Below are 19,725 nucleotides of genomic sequence, written 5' to 3'. Positions count from 1 at the left end.
CCCGAAACGAACCATTGATGATGACATCTGCTCATGGGACTTGTGCTTTGTTGTTCAATTTAAATAAGGGAAAACCAACCATCTTACTTTCTCCTGCAACACCTTTTCCAGAAAAAAAGCAAATGACAGATTGCTGTATGTTTAATTTTTATTTTAAGGGACGGAAACTAAAAGAAAAGAAAATACAAGCAATTAATATATATAAATGAACAAAGTAAAATGCACATGAAGGTTAATGTTGACAGGAGGAAAACAAAATAATCTATAAGCTACACATGATAATATTCATATTTTGAGATTCTGGAGTGAGAACTTCCCCCAGACAATCACTTTATAATGTGTGTGAGAGATTGCTGAAACAGTAACTGGTTTTAAGCTCCAGTTTTGACTAGACTGTTTCTGTATGACTACAGCAAACAACTGTAGATAATCTGCAACAGGAAGACTGAAGGCTAGGCATCAATCAGATGACTAAAAATGGGCACAGGGATTTGGTGGGGTAAGGTCAAAGGCCTCAGCTGAAAAACGTTCAAACTTTTTTTGGCTCTGAAGTGCTGCCAATCCAGGAATGATGTTTCTCTTGTAATTTATCATCATCATTTCCTCCTCCACAAAAAGCCCTTGCACTAAACTCTGCATACATTTGAGTGGACTACATGCTCTGAAAAAGTTAAAGATTTCCTGAGGGCACATGCAGGATTCAATTCTGAAAACATACTCAAGTCCCTTCTTCAACTTGCAAATCGTGAAGCTTCTAGATCTTCCATATTTACCATAATAATATCCTAAAACAAAAAATGTTCCATCAGACACAAAAAAAAAGATTGGTGCTGTTAACTATACCATGTTCAAATAAGTTGTTTATCAGCAAAGGAATCTATGCACCAGATACCATAGCATGTTGCAGACTCTGGATAATCATTATGGGAAAACTAACAAGGAGGTGTTAAAAGTGTCTATATATCTTACTTCTGATGATAAAATCTGTTCTGACTTGAAATGGATAATTAACAATACAGAACAGGAAAAAAAGAAATATCAAACACAATTCAATGAATCACAATCTCACAGGTGACTGCTCCTTTTCGCACACACAATGTTGCATGAAATATGTTGTAAGTCTTTGGTACAAATACTGATAAGTAAATGTGACCTTGAAACTAACAAATAAAACTCTACTGGCCATGCATGTTGAGAAGAATTTCTCATCTTTATGTTGTGTGAGGGAAAAGGTCAAACTATAAAGAAGCATGAACACATCAACTCCACAAACATACCAGATATGTAATAATTTACCTACTAATTATTGTAAACATTAATGCCAAGTTCTCATTACAGATGCTTTTTAATGTATAATTAACAACTTGTATACTCACTTATCACTACTTTTTTCCTACAGTTTTATGATTTAGATGTCTGACAATTGTACGATTTAAAAACAAAAAGGGCAATTACAGCTGCAATTCTTCATTTAGTATGCCTTCCAAAAATTATCCATTAGTCATAGGGTTGGCAAATTCAGTGTGCGGAGACATTTTTTGTGTGACTCACTGTCACTTACTTTCCTCATTTAAAGAACCGAAGAGGGAACTGTGCAAAAGGTATGACCATGATAAGAGTAGACCTCATTATCAGCACAAAAGGTTTTTTTAACAACCAAATAATGTTATGCTAACTTCTCATAGAGTCTAGAGAAATGAAGCAATTTTTCATTACATCCAACAAAAGAACTACCCCCAACTTCTTCTGAAAACAAAAGAAAAAGAAACTGACAAAAAAAAAATCCTGGAGCTTGTTCTGACCTGTAAATTCTTGTTCACAATACCTTTTTATAAAAATGATAGTCTTACAACAACTAAACAAATAGAGTTCCTGCTGCTGCGTTTGATTTAAAAACTAATCCTATTACTATTTACATTTAATCACTCTGGAATTACATGGGGTGGGAAGGACATATTAGAGGACAACAGCATCATTACACATTAACAAAACACTGTAATATTAAAATCAGATTAAAATTAACAACACAGCTAAATGAGGTTGTTCACAATAACACCAAAAAGTAAAAGCTGCATTGTACCAAAAATAGAAAAGCTAAAATACGGCACACCAGCATATTTAAAGACCACAACAACAGCAAAAAAAAAAAAAACAACTATTTTTTCACACAAGACTTGCTCAAAAATGAAAATAAAGGCACATAACAGATTAAAATATTGTAGATTCACTGCAATCATTCTCACAGGTAAAAATATGTGAGAACTGTAGAATTAACAAGATATGTGAACAAACGGAAAAAAAGTATCAGACCAACATTAAAGCATATCATGACAAAGGAAAAAAAGTGACCATTCCATGCCATGAAAAGGTAATCATGAAAATGATTCAAGAGGTACAATAACATGCACAACTGAAAGTTGCTGGTGGTGATTGAAGCAGGATGTGTCTGCTGCCTTGGGTCAAAAGACATGATAACTGTGTACAGACTGGTGTAGTACAGTCAAGAAAAAGTAGATTAGAGCTAACCATTACAACTTTGAAAAATCTCCACTAAGATAAATTTTCACTTAAAAAAAACAAAAAAACAAAACCCAAATTATTGTTCAGCATTACATATACTGAGTTTACAGCACAAACTGCGGGGAGTGGATGGTCTTGAGCGAATCATTTGGGATGGGTTTTCTGATACCTGAGTGTCATAGTCTGCTAGTGAGAAATGTATGCAACTCAGGTTACAGAGACAGAAAAATCTTGGATTGTGGATAAACTTTATACATGTATTGTCAGCGACAACATAAAAAGAAAGGATAAAACTTCAGCCAAATTAAACAAAAGCACAGACACACATTTGGTGAAATTATTAACCTAATCTGTTATTAAATGTTACACTGATAAATCATAAGCTTGTAAAATTCTTGACATCAACACATTCATCTCTCTAAGACCATAGAAAAAAAAAAAATACAAGGTAGTTAGACTATACAGGCTGCCCAAGAATGTGTCAAAATAAAATCCCCTACAACAAACAAGATAAATGTTTGCATGTACATTCTAATAAAGCTAGAAGCAGGAAAATGATAGAACACCAATAAAAGGAAATTTTAAGAGTGATGGGTAAAATGACAATATATGCATAGCATTTAAATGAGTTATTAAGGTAATAGTGCAAGCTATAGCTAATTACCTGACTAAAAGCCTGGGAATACTACACTGCATATTTTTCTGTTCTCGCTGAAGGCAGCATCAGCTGATACACAGTAAACGACAAATTTTAACAATCTGCCCTGAAATGTTTGCAGCATGAGTGCTTGAAAAATGGTTCCTACTCTTTTCACCCCTTGTCTATGGAAAAATAAATTATGCAAGTTAATAGCTGTACCAGATTCTTTGAGATTATGCAAATAAGGTTGGACGGTCTTTTCCTTTATCTTTTATTCCTGTCGCCCCTTCAAAATGCCCTTAAATTCCTCTCCCAGAATCCAGTTTAACTCAAAACTTAAGTATATTAAACATACTGCACATAAAAAGTTCTGAAAAGCAAAATATATCCAAACAATTACCAACAGGTAAATAATAACATAGTCAACTCAACACTTTGTAAAAATTAAAAAAATGTAAATATATTCCAGCTTGACTGTTCAGATCATTGTTTAACATAGTTTTATTTAAAAAATTAATCCTAACTTCATTGTTTTGCATTCATAAACATAGCAATAAACATTTCGATTTAGCTTGCAACAAACCTTAGACAGGCAAAAAGAACCCATGGCCATTGCCACTCTTCAGCTGTAAAGAATGCATAATTAAGAATGTTCTACATTTTCCCCTTGTTTAAATGCAAATTACAACAAAACTGGGATTCACTGGAAATTGTTACACAGAAACCCCAACTGTACATAAATTACCTAATTTCAATATGTTCACCAAGGTGAATGAATCAAAAAAAAATAAAAAAATATTCCATCAGTTTGACACACTGCATTTTATTTCTATTTCTAGATAACCAAGAACAACAAATAAGAAGATTCTGATGGCACATTAAAAAAAATACTTAGTTTTAGTCCTGCATAGTTAATGTCAGCTAACCTTTTAGAATAAATTTGATCCAATCTGTTGATCATCACCTGTCGGTAACTGTGTGCATGAACATGTATGTACACATCACATGTATCATTTTAGTCAAAATATATTACAATCCTGCCAGTCAAATCCTTCCCCATCACACAAACAGTGATATAATTCCAAGGAAGAATATTCTGAAAATCAAAAACATGCAGGTTTAATAAACAAGATCTTAACTTCCTATTAGTCAGAAACAACATTTTTTCATTAGGATCATATGATTCATTTCAGTTTCTAGCTGAAAGTCTTATATAAAAAAAATATGAAAGAATTAATAGAGATATCAATATGAACTGCACACACAAATGACAGCATGTGTGATCACACCTTCACTCTTGAATCAAGTCTTTGGATCAATAATGCTAATTTCTATCATAACTATTTGCTTACTATTTAAAATGTAACTGGAATACAAAAAAAAACAACTCTGATTACACTGACTCATAAATGATCTTCATTTTGATGGGTCCAGACACTTCACGTTCTCTCCTTGGTGAGACTGAATAATCCCATCAATGCCCTGGGTGCTGCCTATCCTAAGTGTGCGGTTTATGATGTCTGCATGGGTGCGCATATGTAGGTTCAGCTTTGCTTTGTTGATGGTCTCGAAACCACACTGGCAGCAACAAAAGGTTACCCAGCACACTGGCCTAGCACCACCTGTTGTTTTGCTGAGCTGTCCTTCGATAATACGCCTTTCTGCTGAGAACACTTTCTCCAAAAGTTCAGGTCCATTGGTATCACTGGTGTCTGCTGCAGCAACAGGGCTGCCAGGGATTGATGAGACATCTGCTCGTGTGTCATAGTCAATAGCTGCATTAATGACATCATTGGTGAACTGGTAGCTGTAGTTGGCATCTGAGGCATGGCGCCACATGTGGGATTTCAGAGAAGGCAGGTGATGGCAGATGTAGCCACACAATGAGCATTTGTACTGCTCCAGGGGCTGCTGGACATACCGCTGGTCGTTAGCATGCCGCTTCATGTGAGACTTGAGGCTGCGAGTGGACACAGCTGTGAAGTCACAGAGGGCACACTGGAGAGGTTCCTGGAGAGGTTCCTTGAGAGGATCCACCTCAACCCACCCTACACCTGACCCCATGCTGCCTGTCACCAAATGACTACTGACGTGCTCTTTCAGTTCCTTCACATCATGCGTTCTGAACCCGCAACGCAAACAAGCAAGCTGCTCGCTGCCAGTATTCTCCTCAGCAAGAGCCATCCCCAAGCTATTGTTTGCATTGTCATCCCTGCCAGGACTACCACAAATCCTTGTTGATCCTTTCATGGGACAGCCACTTCTGATGTGCAGCCCAAGGTCCTGGCGTGAAGTAAGGATGGCTGGGCACCTAGGACACCGGATCAGGGCACGGCTTGAGTGCTTCTGCATGTGGGCCCTATACTCTAAGGGGCTTGAGGTCTCAAAGTCACAGAGATCGCACAGGAATGGATCAGCATCATTGTGAGCACGCATGTGGGCTCGAAGGGTGGACTTGTGGTTGAACAACTGTGGGCAAAATTTACAGGGGTAGGTGCGGGCCTTACAGTGCTGCATCATGTGCTCTTGAAGTTCTTCATTGGAATCAGCCACCAGGGTACACAAGGAACATTCAAATGGTTCCTGCAACATGGAAGCACTGCTGCTAATTCATGCTGTGCACACTGTCTAAAACCATTTGTAAATAAGTAGCCAAAGGGTTTGACTGTCAAACATAAAGTTCCAAATGAGTGACAACAGGTCTAGATATCTTAAGTATCAGGCACAAACTCCCTTTCCATGTAGGAAAAAAAAAAAAAGAGAGAAAGAAAAGATGTTACTCTACAAAGAATGATTGCTTTTACATTACTATACTGATCAAGGAATGATTGTTGCTATGCTACTGTACCATTCAAAATGTGTATGAACCACTGTCACTTTCTAAATCTCTAGATCATGACCCCCTTAAAGGCTTCACTTTCCCCAGAAGACTGTGAATGAATGCAAAAGCAGCCAAAAGATAAAAAGACAAGGACATTTTTATTCTGAAGAAAAAAAAAAAAGGAAACTCATAAAGTCAAATATGAAATGCATATGCTTGAAAAGAGCTCCAAACCAACCTTGGGCCTATGAGTGCGCATGTGTAAGCGTATCAGTGGCGTCCGTGAGCTAGTGTAATGGCACAGTTTACACCGGTAGGCAACCCCATCATCTGCTGTAACATGCTCAATGTTGGCACAGTCTTCCATCACCAAAGCATCATCATGTAATGCCCTTTGACTCGTCGCCGTGACGAGCGCTTTTTTGGTGGAGGATGATTCTGAGCAGATTTGTCTTCAATATCACTTTCTGACTTTGAGCTGCAGATGGAAACCCACAAATATTAATAATCACATAACAACAACAAAGTGAAGCCATAAATGCTGTGTATTTCTTATGGTACATAATTATAATAATAAAATTTATATAGCCCTTTACACCACCATCAAAGACAGGCTAAAAGTGCTTCACACAGCAACCAAAAAAAAAACTGTCAGTGGTTCAGTAATTTTGAAAGAACATTGTGTGGACAAACACACATGTACACAGAGAAAACTTGACTGTGGAGGTAACAACACCAAACAGTGTTGCTGTTCAGGAAAATGTGTCCTGAAACTAACTTTTCCCCACAAAGTATAACCTTTGACCGCACAAAAAAGCTGTTATTCCCTAAGAACTGAGAAAAACAATAGAAAATGTAGGAAAAAAGGAGACGAAAATCAGATTTAAAATATAGTTCTTGAGCTCACTTGATGACAAACATATAAACCTGCTTGCGTCCTTCAGGGCCATGGCTGACCAAAGTTCTAGCCAACAGATTTTCTTAAACTATTCAGCAAAGACTTTTAAAATCTAAAAGCAGATTTCCAAGGTTTCAATCACAGACTCACCGCTCACGAAGCTGCTCAATCACAGCCAACAATGAGGAGCAAATGCCCCGGCCGCCTCTGCCATGATCCCTGCCCACAACTGCTGATTCTCCTTCAGATGTCAGATCTTCTGAGCCAGCATCCCCATAGGCCGTGTCCTTTGAAGCCGAATCAGTGTCAGACATCGTGCTTGGAGGTCGAGATGGTGACTCCTGAGATGCTGCAGCTTCATCAGGTACCTCCTCTGTACTGAGAGATCTCTGAGGACATGCAGGCTCTATTTTGGGCTCTTTCTGCAATAGGGACAAAAGTGTAACAGCCAGTTCACTTTTGTTGGACTGACCAAGTTGAATGCCTGCTTCAGAAGTCTTTTCTACATTGTCTCCAGCTCTGGCAATGCTACTGCCTCTTGGCTGCAAGGAATTTCTTGAATCATCTGGTACATCTCTTTCCCTGGACTCCCCCTTGCTTTTCTTGAGAATCCCTATATTGTCCCCTACTATCTCCTCTGAGCTTGACCTCCTGGTCTCAGGGTGAGCTGTCAATGCTGCCTCTTGGCTGCTACCTTCAAATGCAGGAGATCCCTTCATGCCATGCAGTGACCGTGGGCTATTTGATCGACTGTGAAGTCCCGTTAAATCAGCACCTGAAGAGACTGCAGGAACTACCTCCACCACTACATTTGGTGGCAAAGAACCAGCAAGGTGATGCCCCTGTTGAGACTGAACTGAACAGCCATCTGCCAGCTTACTTGTCCCCTTAGATGAACAAAAAATGCCTTCCACATCCAGAGGTTTTTCATCTCCCGTCATCAACACTGCACTTTCTCCCTGCAAAAACACTGACTTTTCCCCCGTTCCCTCTCTCCTTTGCTCAGGGACAACTTTGAGATAGATGAATTTGGAAGAAGTAGCCTGTCCTTGACTGCACCCTTTGGTAGGGAGAGGTACCTCTGATGCTGTTTCTTGATGGTTTGCAGCAGGCATGATAGATGATCTCCCCAAAGTGATCACTTGCTTTGATAATGGCATGTACACTAGAAACCTCTTTGATGAGCTCTAGCTTCCTGGCATTAGCTGTGCTGCACATGACATCTGGCTGCTCTTGGTTTGGAGAAGCATATCTACCAATCAATTGTTCAGATTCTGAGGAGACTGTGTTGGTCCTGGCTTTTCCAGTGAGCACATCAGTGTTTGAAACTTTCCTACAATCAATGATACAACTCTCCTTGTTTGCAGTTTTCTCATTCATGCTGCTGCCACTAACTCTGCAAGCTGCTGTTAGCTCCTCTGCTGCTTTGCTTTGCTGAACTGCCTTGGTCATGTTACCGTCAGTAGAAGCAGTGATGCCATCAGCTGAGCCACTTTGAACTTGAAGGACTATGTGCTTATTAGAATTGTTGGCTGATAGGGGAGCTGGATTACTGGCTGATATTTGGAAGACAGGAGTTAGTTTATAGATACCAGATGGAGCTGCAGTTGGAACCCCGTCTTTAGTAACAAACTGCACACTGCGGGGAGAAGGGGTGATGCCAGTGTTTGACTTTGTAACAATGACCACTGGCGGCTTGTGATGCTCTGATGCTGATGAGAAAACAACAGATGGCTTTGAAGTGGTATTAGAAAACTGTGGACTACAGCCGATTGAAGTGAAAGATGCTGGTGCCGGCTCATCATACATGCTGAGTGGTCCATTCTGTCAATCAAAGGCAGAAACAAGTTTATATATTTCAAGAAAGTCAATAATCAATTTAACTTGTCTTAATTAGCATTGGCAAAAACACAAATCATCTGCTATAAGTTTCTTTATTTTAACAACAAACAAATGAAACAGCGTAACATACCTCTTCCTTGAGCATTACTCCTAATGCAGCCCACACAATGCTAGTCCTTTTCAACCTCCCCCCTTTTCCACTTTTGATACTTTCCTACTTGTGTTCTATAGAATCTCGATTTTCTCAGTTCTTGTTACTTGGTGCCTCTGTGTGCTTTCTATACTTGTCTCCTATTCGTCGTCAGTACCGTTGTTTATCCTTTCATCTATTGTATGCTGTCTAAGTTGTTCATGTCTCATTCCTGATGTAAGTGCTAAGAGCATTCTCCGTAAAAGTGTGAATATGCGCAATATAAATTTTCATTTATTATTATAACATTGTTAAAATACATGTGAAACCGCTATAAAAGGAAAGATTATCACAGCTTCTTTGATTACATTCTACTTCCATTTTAGCAAATGAATGGATTAACACATAGTTACTCAGTGGCCTCTGCATTATGTGCACAGTACCTGAAAAATGGGGTAGTCCACCTGTTGATGGCCTGAATGCTTCCATATATGGGCTTTGATTGTGCGCTGATATTCACAAGTATAGCCACAGATTGTGCAGCGAAATCTTCCAGTGGCCTCATCATGCACAAAGGGAGATGATTCAGTATTCTGACATGTATTCTCTGTGGTGACTGGCTTTACTTTATAGGACTGAGTCATTTTGATAGCCATCTCTGGAGATCCAGTCTGTGCTGGGATGCTTACAGCAGGACTATTCACTTTTTGCACACTTTGCACCTACAAGTTAAAACACAGTGTTTAATGGCTGTGACAATACACCACCAGAACTTGTCAATAACACCAAAAGTCAGATATCACCAACCACTCTACTACTCAAATAACAAAGCACGTACTCATCCACTCAACATACAACTGATCTCATCCAGTCACTCATTCACTCCTCAGACAGTGCATAGTAGTATTGAGCAAGTAAAGACAAGACGCAGGATTAAAATATAATGATCGTACAATGACAGTTGGTGTTATGATGAATACATATACAGTGGTACCTCGACATACGAGTGCCCTGACATACGAGTGTTTTGAGATACGAGCCGCCGAGCGAGCGATATTTTGCTTCGAGATAAGAGCAAGATTTGAGATACGAGGAATCGCACACTACACCGCTGCACACGACCCCAACATGCAGGGCGGATTTAGGGTCGTGTGCAAACAGTTTCACCTCAGACTAGACCTCAGTCTGTGTGCTTGTTTCCCTCGTTTTCGAAACATTTTTGATAAGTTGGGTTCGCGTTTTTTTTTGCATTTCATTTACATTATCCCATTTTTTTTGTAACCATGGGTCCGAAAAAGAAGATGATGTCTATTGAATTAAAGCGCGAAATCGTAGAAAAACACGAGCAGGTGTGCGAGTAATTGACTTGGCGAGGATGTACGGGTGTAGCACATCAATGATATGTTCTGATCGAGCTTAAACAGGAGTTGATAAGGGTACAACGCCAGCTAGGGGCGTTACATAATTTCTAAGCTCCGGACTTCTCTCCAGGAAAAGATGGAGAAACTATTGACTGTGTGGGTGACAGAGAAGCAGCTTCAAGGAGGAACCTTAACACAAAGCATCATGTGTGAGAAGGCACGAGCGATTTACGGTGATTTGCTGAAGCAGATCCCACACACTTCCACAACGAAGAATTTAATATGTTTTTATAGAATATGTATTTGTTATTCATAAATAAATGTTTCTTCTTGTAAATACACTTTTTCTTATTCAAAAACACTTAAAAAACAACTTAGGTGGTGTTTTGGGAGCTGGAACGGATCAATGAATTTCAATGGGAAAAATTGCTTTGAGATACGAGCAATTTGACATACGAGCAAGGTTACGGAACGAATTAAACTCGTATGTCGAGGTACCACTGTATAAGGCTTACATCAAAAGTTTGAAGAGGGAGAGGAGGGGAAAAAAAAGACCTATGAATAATGTAGTCTTCAAATTATTTGGTAGTCATTAACAAAATTATTGTGTGAAAGCAACAGTAATATATGAATATACACACATCAGTTATCAATCAACTTTACACACACACACTTCCCAAGAGAGATGGAGCAAACATGATCTCAACCCTTCACACTTTTGTTAAAGCAATCTGAACACTTTCCATGCTGACAGCTCAAACATTTTAAGAAAGTCTGATTCTTTCACAATAACCGCCCTATGCTCCCAGAAGAATAACAAGGAATAAACTTAACGAAACTGATTCTTTTACAGACTGACTAGATGTTGGCAGGAACACAATATGATCACATCCTCAAGTATGAAACTCAGGTATCTGAATCCATATCTTACCTGTCTACACAATCATCAAAACTGTTTCACAGGTCTAAAACACACCTGCTCACACTTGTCTCTCATCTCCCAGTGACACTAACAGTATGAAACTCACACATATCCGAAAACCTTTGTTTGCATCTGCTAACGTTTAGATTTGTAAGGCATAAAAAAAAAATACTTGGCACTCATGACTCATAATATGGCAAAAGATGTCAACAATGTGCATGAAAGCATGAACTTACCTGTGCTCTGGAAGCCTGGCTCTGCTGAGTCTTGTGCTGCAGCATGTGCCGAATGAACAGCGATGCGTTGCGGCTAACAAAGCTGCATTCTGTGCACTGGAAGGCTGCATTGTGAGGCAGTACCTTCAGGCCTGCTGGGGCTGTTACTGCATCTTGGAGTATTTGCACAGGGTTTCCCCCTGAAACTGGCAAGGCCATGTGAAGCTGCTCTGATCCATCCTGGTTAACAGGTCTAGTTGTTCTCTGTTCCTACATTAACACATGCAGTGTCTGTGGTTAACAGGTCTTTTTGTTCTCTGTTTAATCATCAATACATGCACTATGTTAACAGATCTAGCTGTTTTCTGTTCCAACATTAACACATGCATTGTCCGTGAGCTTTATGTCATCCCCATTTCCCACATTAAAAAGCCATGCAACCTTTGCTTTAACTTCCCTCTATCTTTCTGTCCCAGGTTATGTTAACAAACTAGACAATCTAATCCTTACCATCAACCCATCATGACCAAAGACACCATATTTGACAACGAAAACAAGGTCTCTACTTTTTTAAAATATATTTTTTAATAAAGTGATGTCCCTTTGCCTGACTGTAGTGTAGAGGGCTGTGCTAGCATTTTCTGTAGTTTTTTTCTATAGTCTTCTCAGGCATCTTCTTTGTGTTGGACTTCTTGTTGGTGTGTACTTTTGATGTGCCTGCTGTTGTGCGTTTGGAATATGATGCCCCTTTGAGATCTGTGTCAGTGGCTTCGATTCCATGTTGAGGTGGAGACTTCGCGGTCAATACAGTTCATTTGACTGTTGATCGGCAGGCTTTGATGTATTGGGGCTCATTTGCCATTCCAATGCAACTTGGGCCATTAGTTGAATGTGGTGCTTGGAATTACGTCTACTTTAGATATCTGTTTGCGATGTCAACTCAGAATGTGGTTTATGATGTATGCACATGCTACCTTTGACGTGGCCTACAGTCTACAACCCACATCATTTTGTTATGCTGTCAGCTTATTCTGACTTTACACCATCTACTGTGAACACCTTGAGCTTGGCCAACAGGCAGGAATAGCGCACTATATAAACCAACTTTATTGGAACTGTATAGAGTTGCTTTTGCATTTGCAGCCTTGCTTTCAGCTTTTCACCTGGACTGTGGGATCAATTACAGGCTACATTTCTTTCATATCATATGGCATGTATGTTTTCTAATTATTTTATGTCTGTGCATTTATACTTTTGTTCAGCACTTTGAGCTTGCCTTTGATGGTGGGATAAAGTGCTATAACTTTATTAGTAGTAGTAATGTGCTAAACTGAGGTCACTAATTGATCTCAATGAAGAAAATGGCACAAGACAAATATCAACCAATATTGAAATTACAATAAGTGTGTGTTTGTTGAGATAGTTTTAAGTAGTGCACACAAGTTAGATCATTAGACATAGCAAACATGCACATACCTCTGCCACAGACTCTGCACCTGCAGTTATGTGACTCCACATATGTGTCCTCATTATGTCTGTGCTGTCAGACACAAGACCACAAACAGCACAGACTACCTTCTGCAATGGCTGCTCAAGGACCTGCTCACAAAACAGAGCATTAATGTCAAACAGGCTTTGATGCTTCAACATCCGCAGAATCTTCAACAGTTCTTAAATTAGCTCAATGAGATCAATGATATAATGATGCAATGATCTCATTCCCATCTCTCAACTGTCTTTGTGTCTGACTGGAAAAAAAAATGATCTGAGCTTGACATAAAAGTATAAATACAGTGGAACCTCGGTTAACGAACTTAATCCGTTCTGGAAAGCTGTTCGTTAACCGAAATGTTCGTTATCCGAAACAAATTTTTCCATAAGAAATAAAGGAAATAGATTTAATTGGTTCCCAGCCCCTGTTGACTCGCTATTTGAAAGTTACAGGCTGTATATATATATAGGTATTTGTTTTAATGAGAACGGTTATAATGCAATATAAACGGAGTTAAATAAACATAGAAACATTAACGAAAGCATTTAAACAGAAAACTTGCCGTTTTGACGGCGTGGTTGGAAACAGGTGTGGGGAGGAATGGGTGGAATTACTGCTTTGAATCCCCTCTCCATGAGCACACGTGACATTATAAAATCGGGGGAGACTTCCCTTTTCTGTAGCTTTGAGGTTGAAGAAAAAAACTTGTCCAGTGTCTGCTTCTTCTGCCTTTTTTGTAAAACTCTTCGGTAATACGACATCACATATCCGACAGACGCATGCCACCTTCATACTTTGAAATCATTTCCTGTTTCAATTCATTTGTTGGCCGCGTCCTTGTCATTACCTCACTACTATTAATTGCTCTTAATCTTCTTTGGAGCCATGATTGAGGATTATCTTATTAAAATAAAGCACAACAAGCACTAAATAAGAAGGATGCGCACAGGTAAGGAACGACTGATCGTAACTGTCTCGAGCGCGAATGATTACATGCTGGTCGGTCACGTGTGGTTCACGTGGCTGTTCGTTATCCGAAATTTTGTTCGCTATCGGAGACAAATTTTTAACGAAATTTTTGTTCGTTATCCGAAATTTTGTTCGCTATCCGAGACAAATTTTTAGCGAAATTTTTGTTCGTTAACCGAAAAATTCGCTATCCGAGGCGTTCGCTAACCGAGGTTCCACTGTACTAGAAAGACTGGTTAATAACTGAAGACTGTGAAGACAGCAATGGGTGAAGATGGTTTTTTGTTATTGCTGAAACCTATACATTTTTGGAAAGGAGAAAGTTTAAACTTTGAATAAAAGTAATCAAAATTGCTTTCCTCATGCTTTTCTGACAAAACCATAATCATGGCCTGTCATGCCCAAAGGATTATACTCATACTATCTCATAGATGATCCTTACCATTATTCTTCTCCACTGCAATGTTATGGCTATAATCTAAGTAAACAGCTTTTCTGGATCAAGTAAGTACCAATGGGGAAAAGGATGTATGTCTGTCTACTGCTAAAAACTGCAGTTATAAATCTTAATAAAATGTAATTACCACTTTACAAAAAAAAATCCTTCCCCTCAGAAAATCATGAAATTCAACTCAGGTGCTACTTAAAAGCAACACAAACAAGACTGCCAAATTGTGCTGTACCTTGAGAGACTGACTAAAACTTACAGCCTGCCAGCCACTCCCTCTCGGGTCTCATCATATATGACAAGGAACTAAATACTGGGTAAGAGGACTGGTTCCCAGCCAGTTTGATAAAATCCAAGCAAGAGAATATAACTGTAACAGAAATCAGCATCTACCTCAGTCGTGCTGGACTCCTCCTGACCATCCAGTGGAGATGCCCCAGCATTATGCTTCAGTGCATGGGTCCGCAATATCTGCAGTGTCTGTGATTCAAATCCACACTCAGCACATGTATAAATCACAGTGATATTTGAGGTGGATGGTTGGGTTACACTGCTGGCATTACAGGACAGCAAGTCATTTGCAGATGTGGAGGTTTCTAGGTGAGTTGGTAAGTGTGACATTATGCCAGCTTTATCTGATGCCACGTAGTCACAGGTCTCACACATGTAAAGTCGATCAGTCTTATGCACTGTCTGCAAATGCATCTGTAAAGAGACGGTATAACCTGTTTTCAATGTAAACCGACTTTTTTCAAAAAGATGAGATATACTTATATATAAAGTTTCCAGAATTTAAATAATAAAAAAAATGTTTTAAAGCTGGGAAATACTATCTATCATACACTTCTAAATGAAGAATTTATTTCTTAATTTTAACACAATGTTCTTGCATATCACCTGCTTTGCAAACTATTTATTCATAGACCTTCCCGGAGAATTTCTGCTCCTAAAAACTCAAAGCTAGAGCACTTTTTTTCAGCAATATCCTTCCCTGTGAATTCCCTTCCACCACTACCCCATCAAGATTTAATAAGCTTCACCAGAAACCCACAATGAAACACCAAAAAAAGTGAAAAGAAAATTAAGCATACTATTGCTATTTCACAAGTTTTCCAATCTTTTGCTCATATGAAAGCCAAAAGGTGAAAAACTGAGCACTAACCTCAAAGGTCTTGGCATCTGCCATGGCATGGTTACAGAGTGCGCACCATAATCCTGACGTATTGCTTGCTTTGTCTTCAGAAATGGCACTTCCTCCCAAAACCTGTGATGCAGCAGTAGAACTCATTCCCTGTGCTGCACCAGCATTTTCAACAGCAATGTTGCCCAGCACCCCAATACTGCTACTCAAAACCGGTGACACTGATGGTGTTATCCTTGCAGGAGATATGCTTGTGGTAGGGCTAGAGATAAATGACGTGCTAGCAGGCACTTTTCCAAGAAAACTGCCACCAATGAGTGATGCTGTGTCAGAAGAAGACATACCTGCCACTGCAGCAGCCCCTGTTGTGGTAGCATGAAGCTTTGTGTGATTGGTTAGGTGACCCTTTTTGCGGAACGTGGCATTGCATTGGGTGCAGCTGAAAGGCCGCTGCACAGAGTGCACAAGTAAGTGCTCACGCAAGGCATGACTCCGCTTCCCAGCATAGTCGCAATAAGGACACTTGTAGGGTCGTGTAGTGTTGTGGACAAGGTCCACATGCTGCTTATAGTAGTGCTTGTTGCTGCTGACGTAATCACATTCGGTGCAACGGTACATCACTCCTACCTCCCCAAGACACTCTCCTTTGCTGTTAGTGATACTAACCTCGAGTCCAGAGATCCTGATCTTTTCTTTGCAGGACTCGGTAACAGCATCAGAGACTTCTTGTGTTATACTTTGTGTTCCAGAAACAGCAACAGGACCAGTAGGCTCTTTTCCACCCTGAGAGTCACCCTGATGTTCTTGATCTTTAGCATCAGTGAAGGTAACCATAGCAGGAGATAACTCTGTAGAAGACATGTGTGATGCCTCAGGCTGAGGAGGAAGATGAAAATGTTCCTGTTGTCAGCATTTCTGACTAATTGAAGTTTGAAGTCAGCAGGCTTTGATTGCAGAGATCTTGGACTAATCTGCCTAAAAGGTGCAGTCAGGCTTGGGGTTGAGACCTGACTGTCTGAGAATGGTTCAGTGTCAGGTGAAGGAGCAGACGTCTGTAAACAACTGTTGTTAGAATCACTGATCTGCTCCTGGACACAAGCACTGACTCCAGCTTTAATCAGATCTCTGCTTTCCACTTTTTCACTGTCTGTTATAAGTTTTGGAATTTTTGATTCTCGGCTGCTGCTTGAAGGCTGTCGAGGACGCTTGAGCACTAAGTGTTTTGAGGATGTGCACACATTATTTTCCTTCTCAGGAAAAGGCTGTGACCCCTGGTCTAGTACATTTTCTCTGACAGGTTCCAAGTGAGACTCGCTCTTGCAGGATGTGGCATCCATTTCCATATCATTGTCAGAAGGCACTACAAGATTTATCTCATCAGCAGGAGCATTTTCTGCACTTACACATGATGACTGCACCTGCTGTAGCCAATCTGTGTTGTCGCTGATGATTACAATAGAAACAGCATCCACCTGTCTAATGATTGATGAAATGTCTTCTACAGAACATTGCTGCATGCATGTCATGACCTCTGATCCTTTCCCACCTTTTGAAGTGTGACCCATAACTGTCTGGACCTTCATTGTTTTGACTGGTTGATCACTGACTGACTGGACTACCATCTTATTCAAACTGTCCCCTTCATTGTGCCTCATCATGCCTATCCACTCCACAGGTACATCACTGGGTGGATTTGACAGGTGTGTCTGATTCCTTGCTATGTCTTCGGAAATATTGCACTGCCCACGATTTATGTAGGGGTGTGGCTCCATGACATATACAATCTCAGGTGTTCCTGTGTTCTTAGCTGCTTCAACATTTTTAACACATGGATTGGTCACGCACAAGACTGAACTTGTTTCCTCCTCTTTTTCAAATCCAGTGCCCTTCTCCCTAGCAGGTGAAAGTAAAGTCATATGGTGAGAAGATATATCCGCTGTCCAAAAATCAGTATGCTTATGAGGTTCAGTGCTACTTACATCAGAATCTGCTGACTCGTTCACCTCAAGTTCTAGTCGATCAATGCAAGAAGAGGGTTTACAAGCTTCTTCAATTACACACAAGCCAGATCCTTTTTCCATTGCAGAAGACTGCACACACTGATATTTCTATTTACCCCCATGACAATGTGAATGTTCTGAGGCACACAAAACTGTGAAAATATATTGCAGTTATACTCAAAATGCAGGCTTTGGGATTCATGTTGAAGAATAAGTAGCGAAATAGAAAAAAACAAGTGAATTCTGTTGCTGCTAGGCCAGCAAATAACTGTCAACAGATCTGCAAGAGTAAAGAAAAGTTTAGTCAAAAAAGGAGCTTGCAATACTATTTCTTGTCAAATTCCATCTTAGAATTTACAGTAAGAATCAGCAAATGAATGTTGGCTGGAGATGCAGTTCAGTCAGTGAATTTCTGTGTAGGTTTATTCAGGAAATAAGTTTCAGGGCATCATTTAAAAAAAAAAAATTAAAGCCAGCACCAACCCCCAAATATAACCAATAAGGTGTTGGGCTGTATCATTAAATATAACCTTTTTTTAAATAGGCTCATGGCATTACTTTTATTGTGAACTTTTGATCTATTGCTTTATTTAAGTTTATTTATGCACACCATCAGTGTACCAAGAAGGTCTAACATATGGACTTTTGATATCCCTTCCCCAGCTTGACAGTCCATGATCAGTAATGGGTGCATGATGTTTTAAGTTGCCATGGGAACAGCTCCTTGTCTACCCCTTCCCATCCCCCTCTCTCTCTCTCTCTTATTGGTACCATCTTAATTTAAGACACTGTCCATGTTCTGTGTGCATGGTAAAGGTATGAAACAAGTTCTTTATCTACAAAGTTGACTATTTTGAGACACAAGTAACAGCTTAGATTATAACAGAGAAAATAAGCATCAAATATAAACATGCTCTGGCACACTTTACACTAGCCAAACAGCTGATGACTAAGCTATAATCGATAGTGATATTCCTGCCAAATTTAGAGAGATTCATACAAACAGTATGGATTTGTAAAAGGCTTTAAGGGCTGCTCCCCTCCCCCACCACAGACATTACTATGCTTTGCTTCATATACAAGATTAAATTTACTAATTTTAAAGACTGGTGCAAACATCTTTGCTAAAAACAGATATTGCATAATCAGTATATCTCAATCACTCCAAAATCACTTGAGCTTATGCAATACTTTTTATTTTTCTAGTTTTAGATGTGGACGCAAGATCAATTCTATGTTCTGAGCTCTGAGCTTTGGATATTAGTTATTTATGTAAGGCTGACTGGTCTATTGCAGCAAGAAAACATTCCTCTTAATGCAGTGGAACCTCGGCTAGTGAACGCCTTCGACAGCAAACATTTCGGATAACAACCAAAAATTTCGTTGAAAATTTGCACTAGATACCCAAAAAAATTCGGATACCGAACAGCCACGTCACCCACACATGACCAACCAGCATCTCAGACCAAGCATGATTCGCGCTCAAGAGGCAGTTATGATCGGTCATTCGCTATCTTTATCTGTGTGCATCCTTCTTAGATATTTGTTTTGTGCTTTATTTTAATAATGTAGCTCTCAATTATGGGTCCAAACAAGATTAAGAGCAATAGTAGCAAGGTAATGAAAAGGAAGCGGCCAACAACTAAATAGAAAAAGAAATGATTTCAAAGTATGGAGGAGGCATATGTGTCGGGTAACGCCACCAAATACAGCATGTTGAGTTCAACAGTTTTAAAGCAAAAGGAGCAGCTTAGAGAAGCGAATATTTTGAAAGGAGTGAGTGCATGTACTTTAACAAAGCAAAGGCCTCAAATAATGGAAGAAGTATTAAAGTTGTTGCTTGTATATATAAACAAGGAACAGTTAGAAGGTGTTAGCTTGGAACTGATTAAATCTGTTTGCTTTATTTCTTAGGGGGAAAATTATTTCAGATACCGACCAACTTTCCAGAACGGATTGTGGTTGTTTGCAAAGGTTTCACTGTACATTCGCTTTCCATTTCTGGTACTTTATATGTCCATGCTCTAAATAACTGTGTATTATTTAAGAAAACTTAAATAAATGTTATGCATTTAGCTTTTTATTCCTGCGATCAGTGGACAAATATAGTATCTTAGAAATACGATTTGTAAATTCCGTTAATTCGGCGCAACAATAACATTTTAATACGTCCTGTACAATGACAATATTTTTAAAAATAATACTAGCAAACTTCTAATCGAAATCGGCAAGTAAACATTTTTATCTTATAAGAAGTAAGTTCAAAGACATAAAAAAGATAAGAGAAAATGTGAGCCAAAATTGAAAGGGGAACCACTCCTGCTGA

At 39.3% G+C, this 19,725-nt stretch overlaps 1 protein-coding gene across 1 annotated transcript; it reads right to left on the bottom strand.

The window, feature by feature from the left end:
• Positions 1 to 109: 109 nt before the first annotated feature.
• On the bottom strand, positions 110 to 18,783 carry LOC112553479. Its single transcript, XM_025220708.1, is given in 11 exon segments — positions 110 to 5,743; positions 6,220 to 6,380; positions 6,383 to 6,459; positions 7,030 to 7,915; positions 7,917 to 8,703; positions 9,295 to 9,573; positions 11,371 to 11,619; positions 12,826 to 12,948; positions 14,652 to 14,963; positions 15,421 to 16,155; positions 16,158 to 18,783. Coding segments are annotated over 11 exon segments (6,099 nt in total). The 5' UTR covers positions 17,481 to 18,783; the 3' UTR covers positions 110 to 4,576.
• Positions 18,784 to 19,725: the final 942 nt, after the last annotated feature.

The sequence above is a fragment of the Pomacea canaliculata genome, linkage group LG12, assembly GCF_003073045.1.
Source record: "Pomacea canaliculata isolate SZHN2017 linkage group LG12, ASM307304v1, whole genome shotgun sequence".
In the NCBI taxonomy this organism is placed as follows: Eukaryota; Metazoa; Mollusca; class Gastropoda; order Architaenioglossa; family Ampullariidae; genus Pomacea; species Pomacea canaliculata.
The sequence above is the reverse complement of the archived record's forward strand: the minus strand, read 5'-3'. Positions and strand labels throughout refer to the sequence as shown.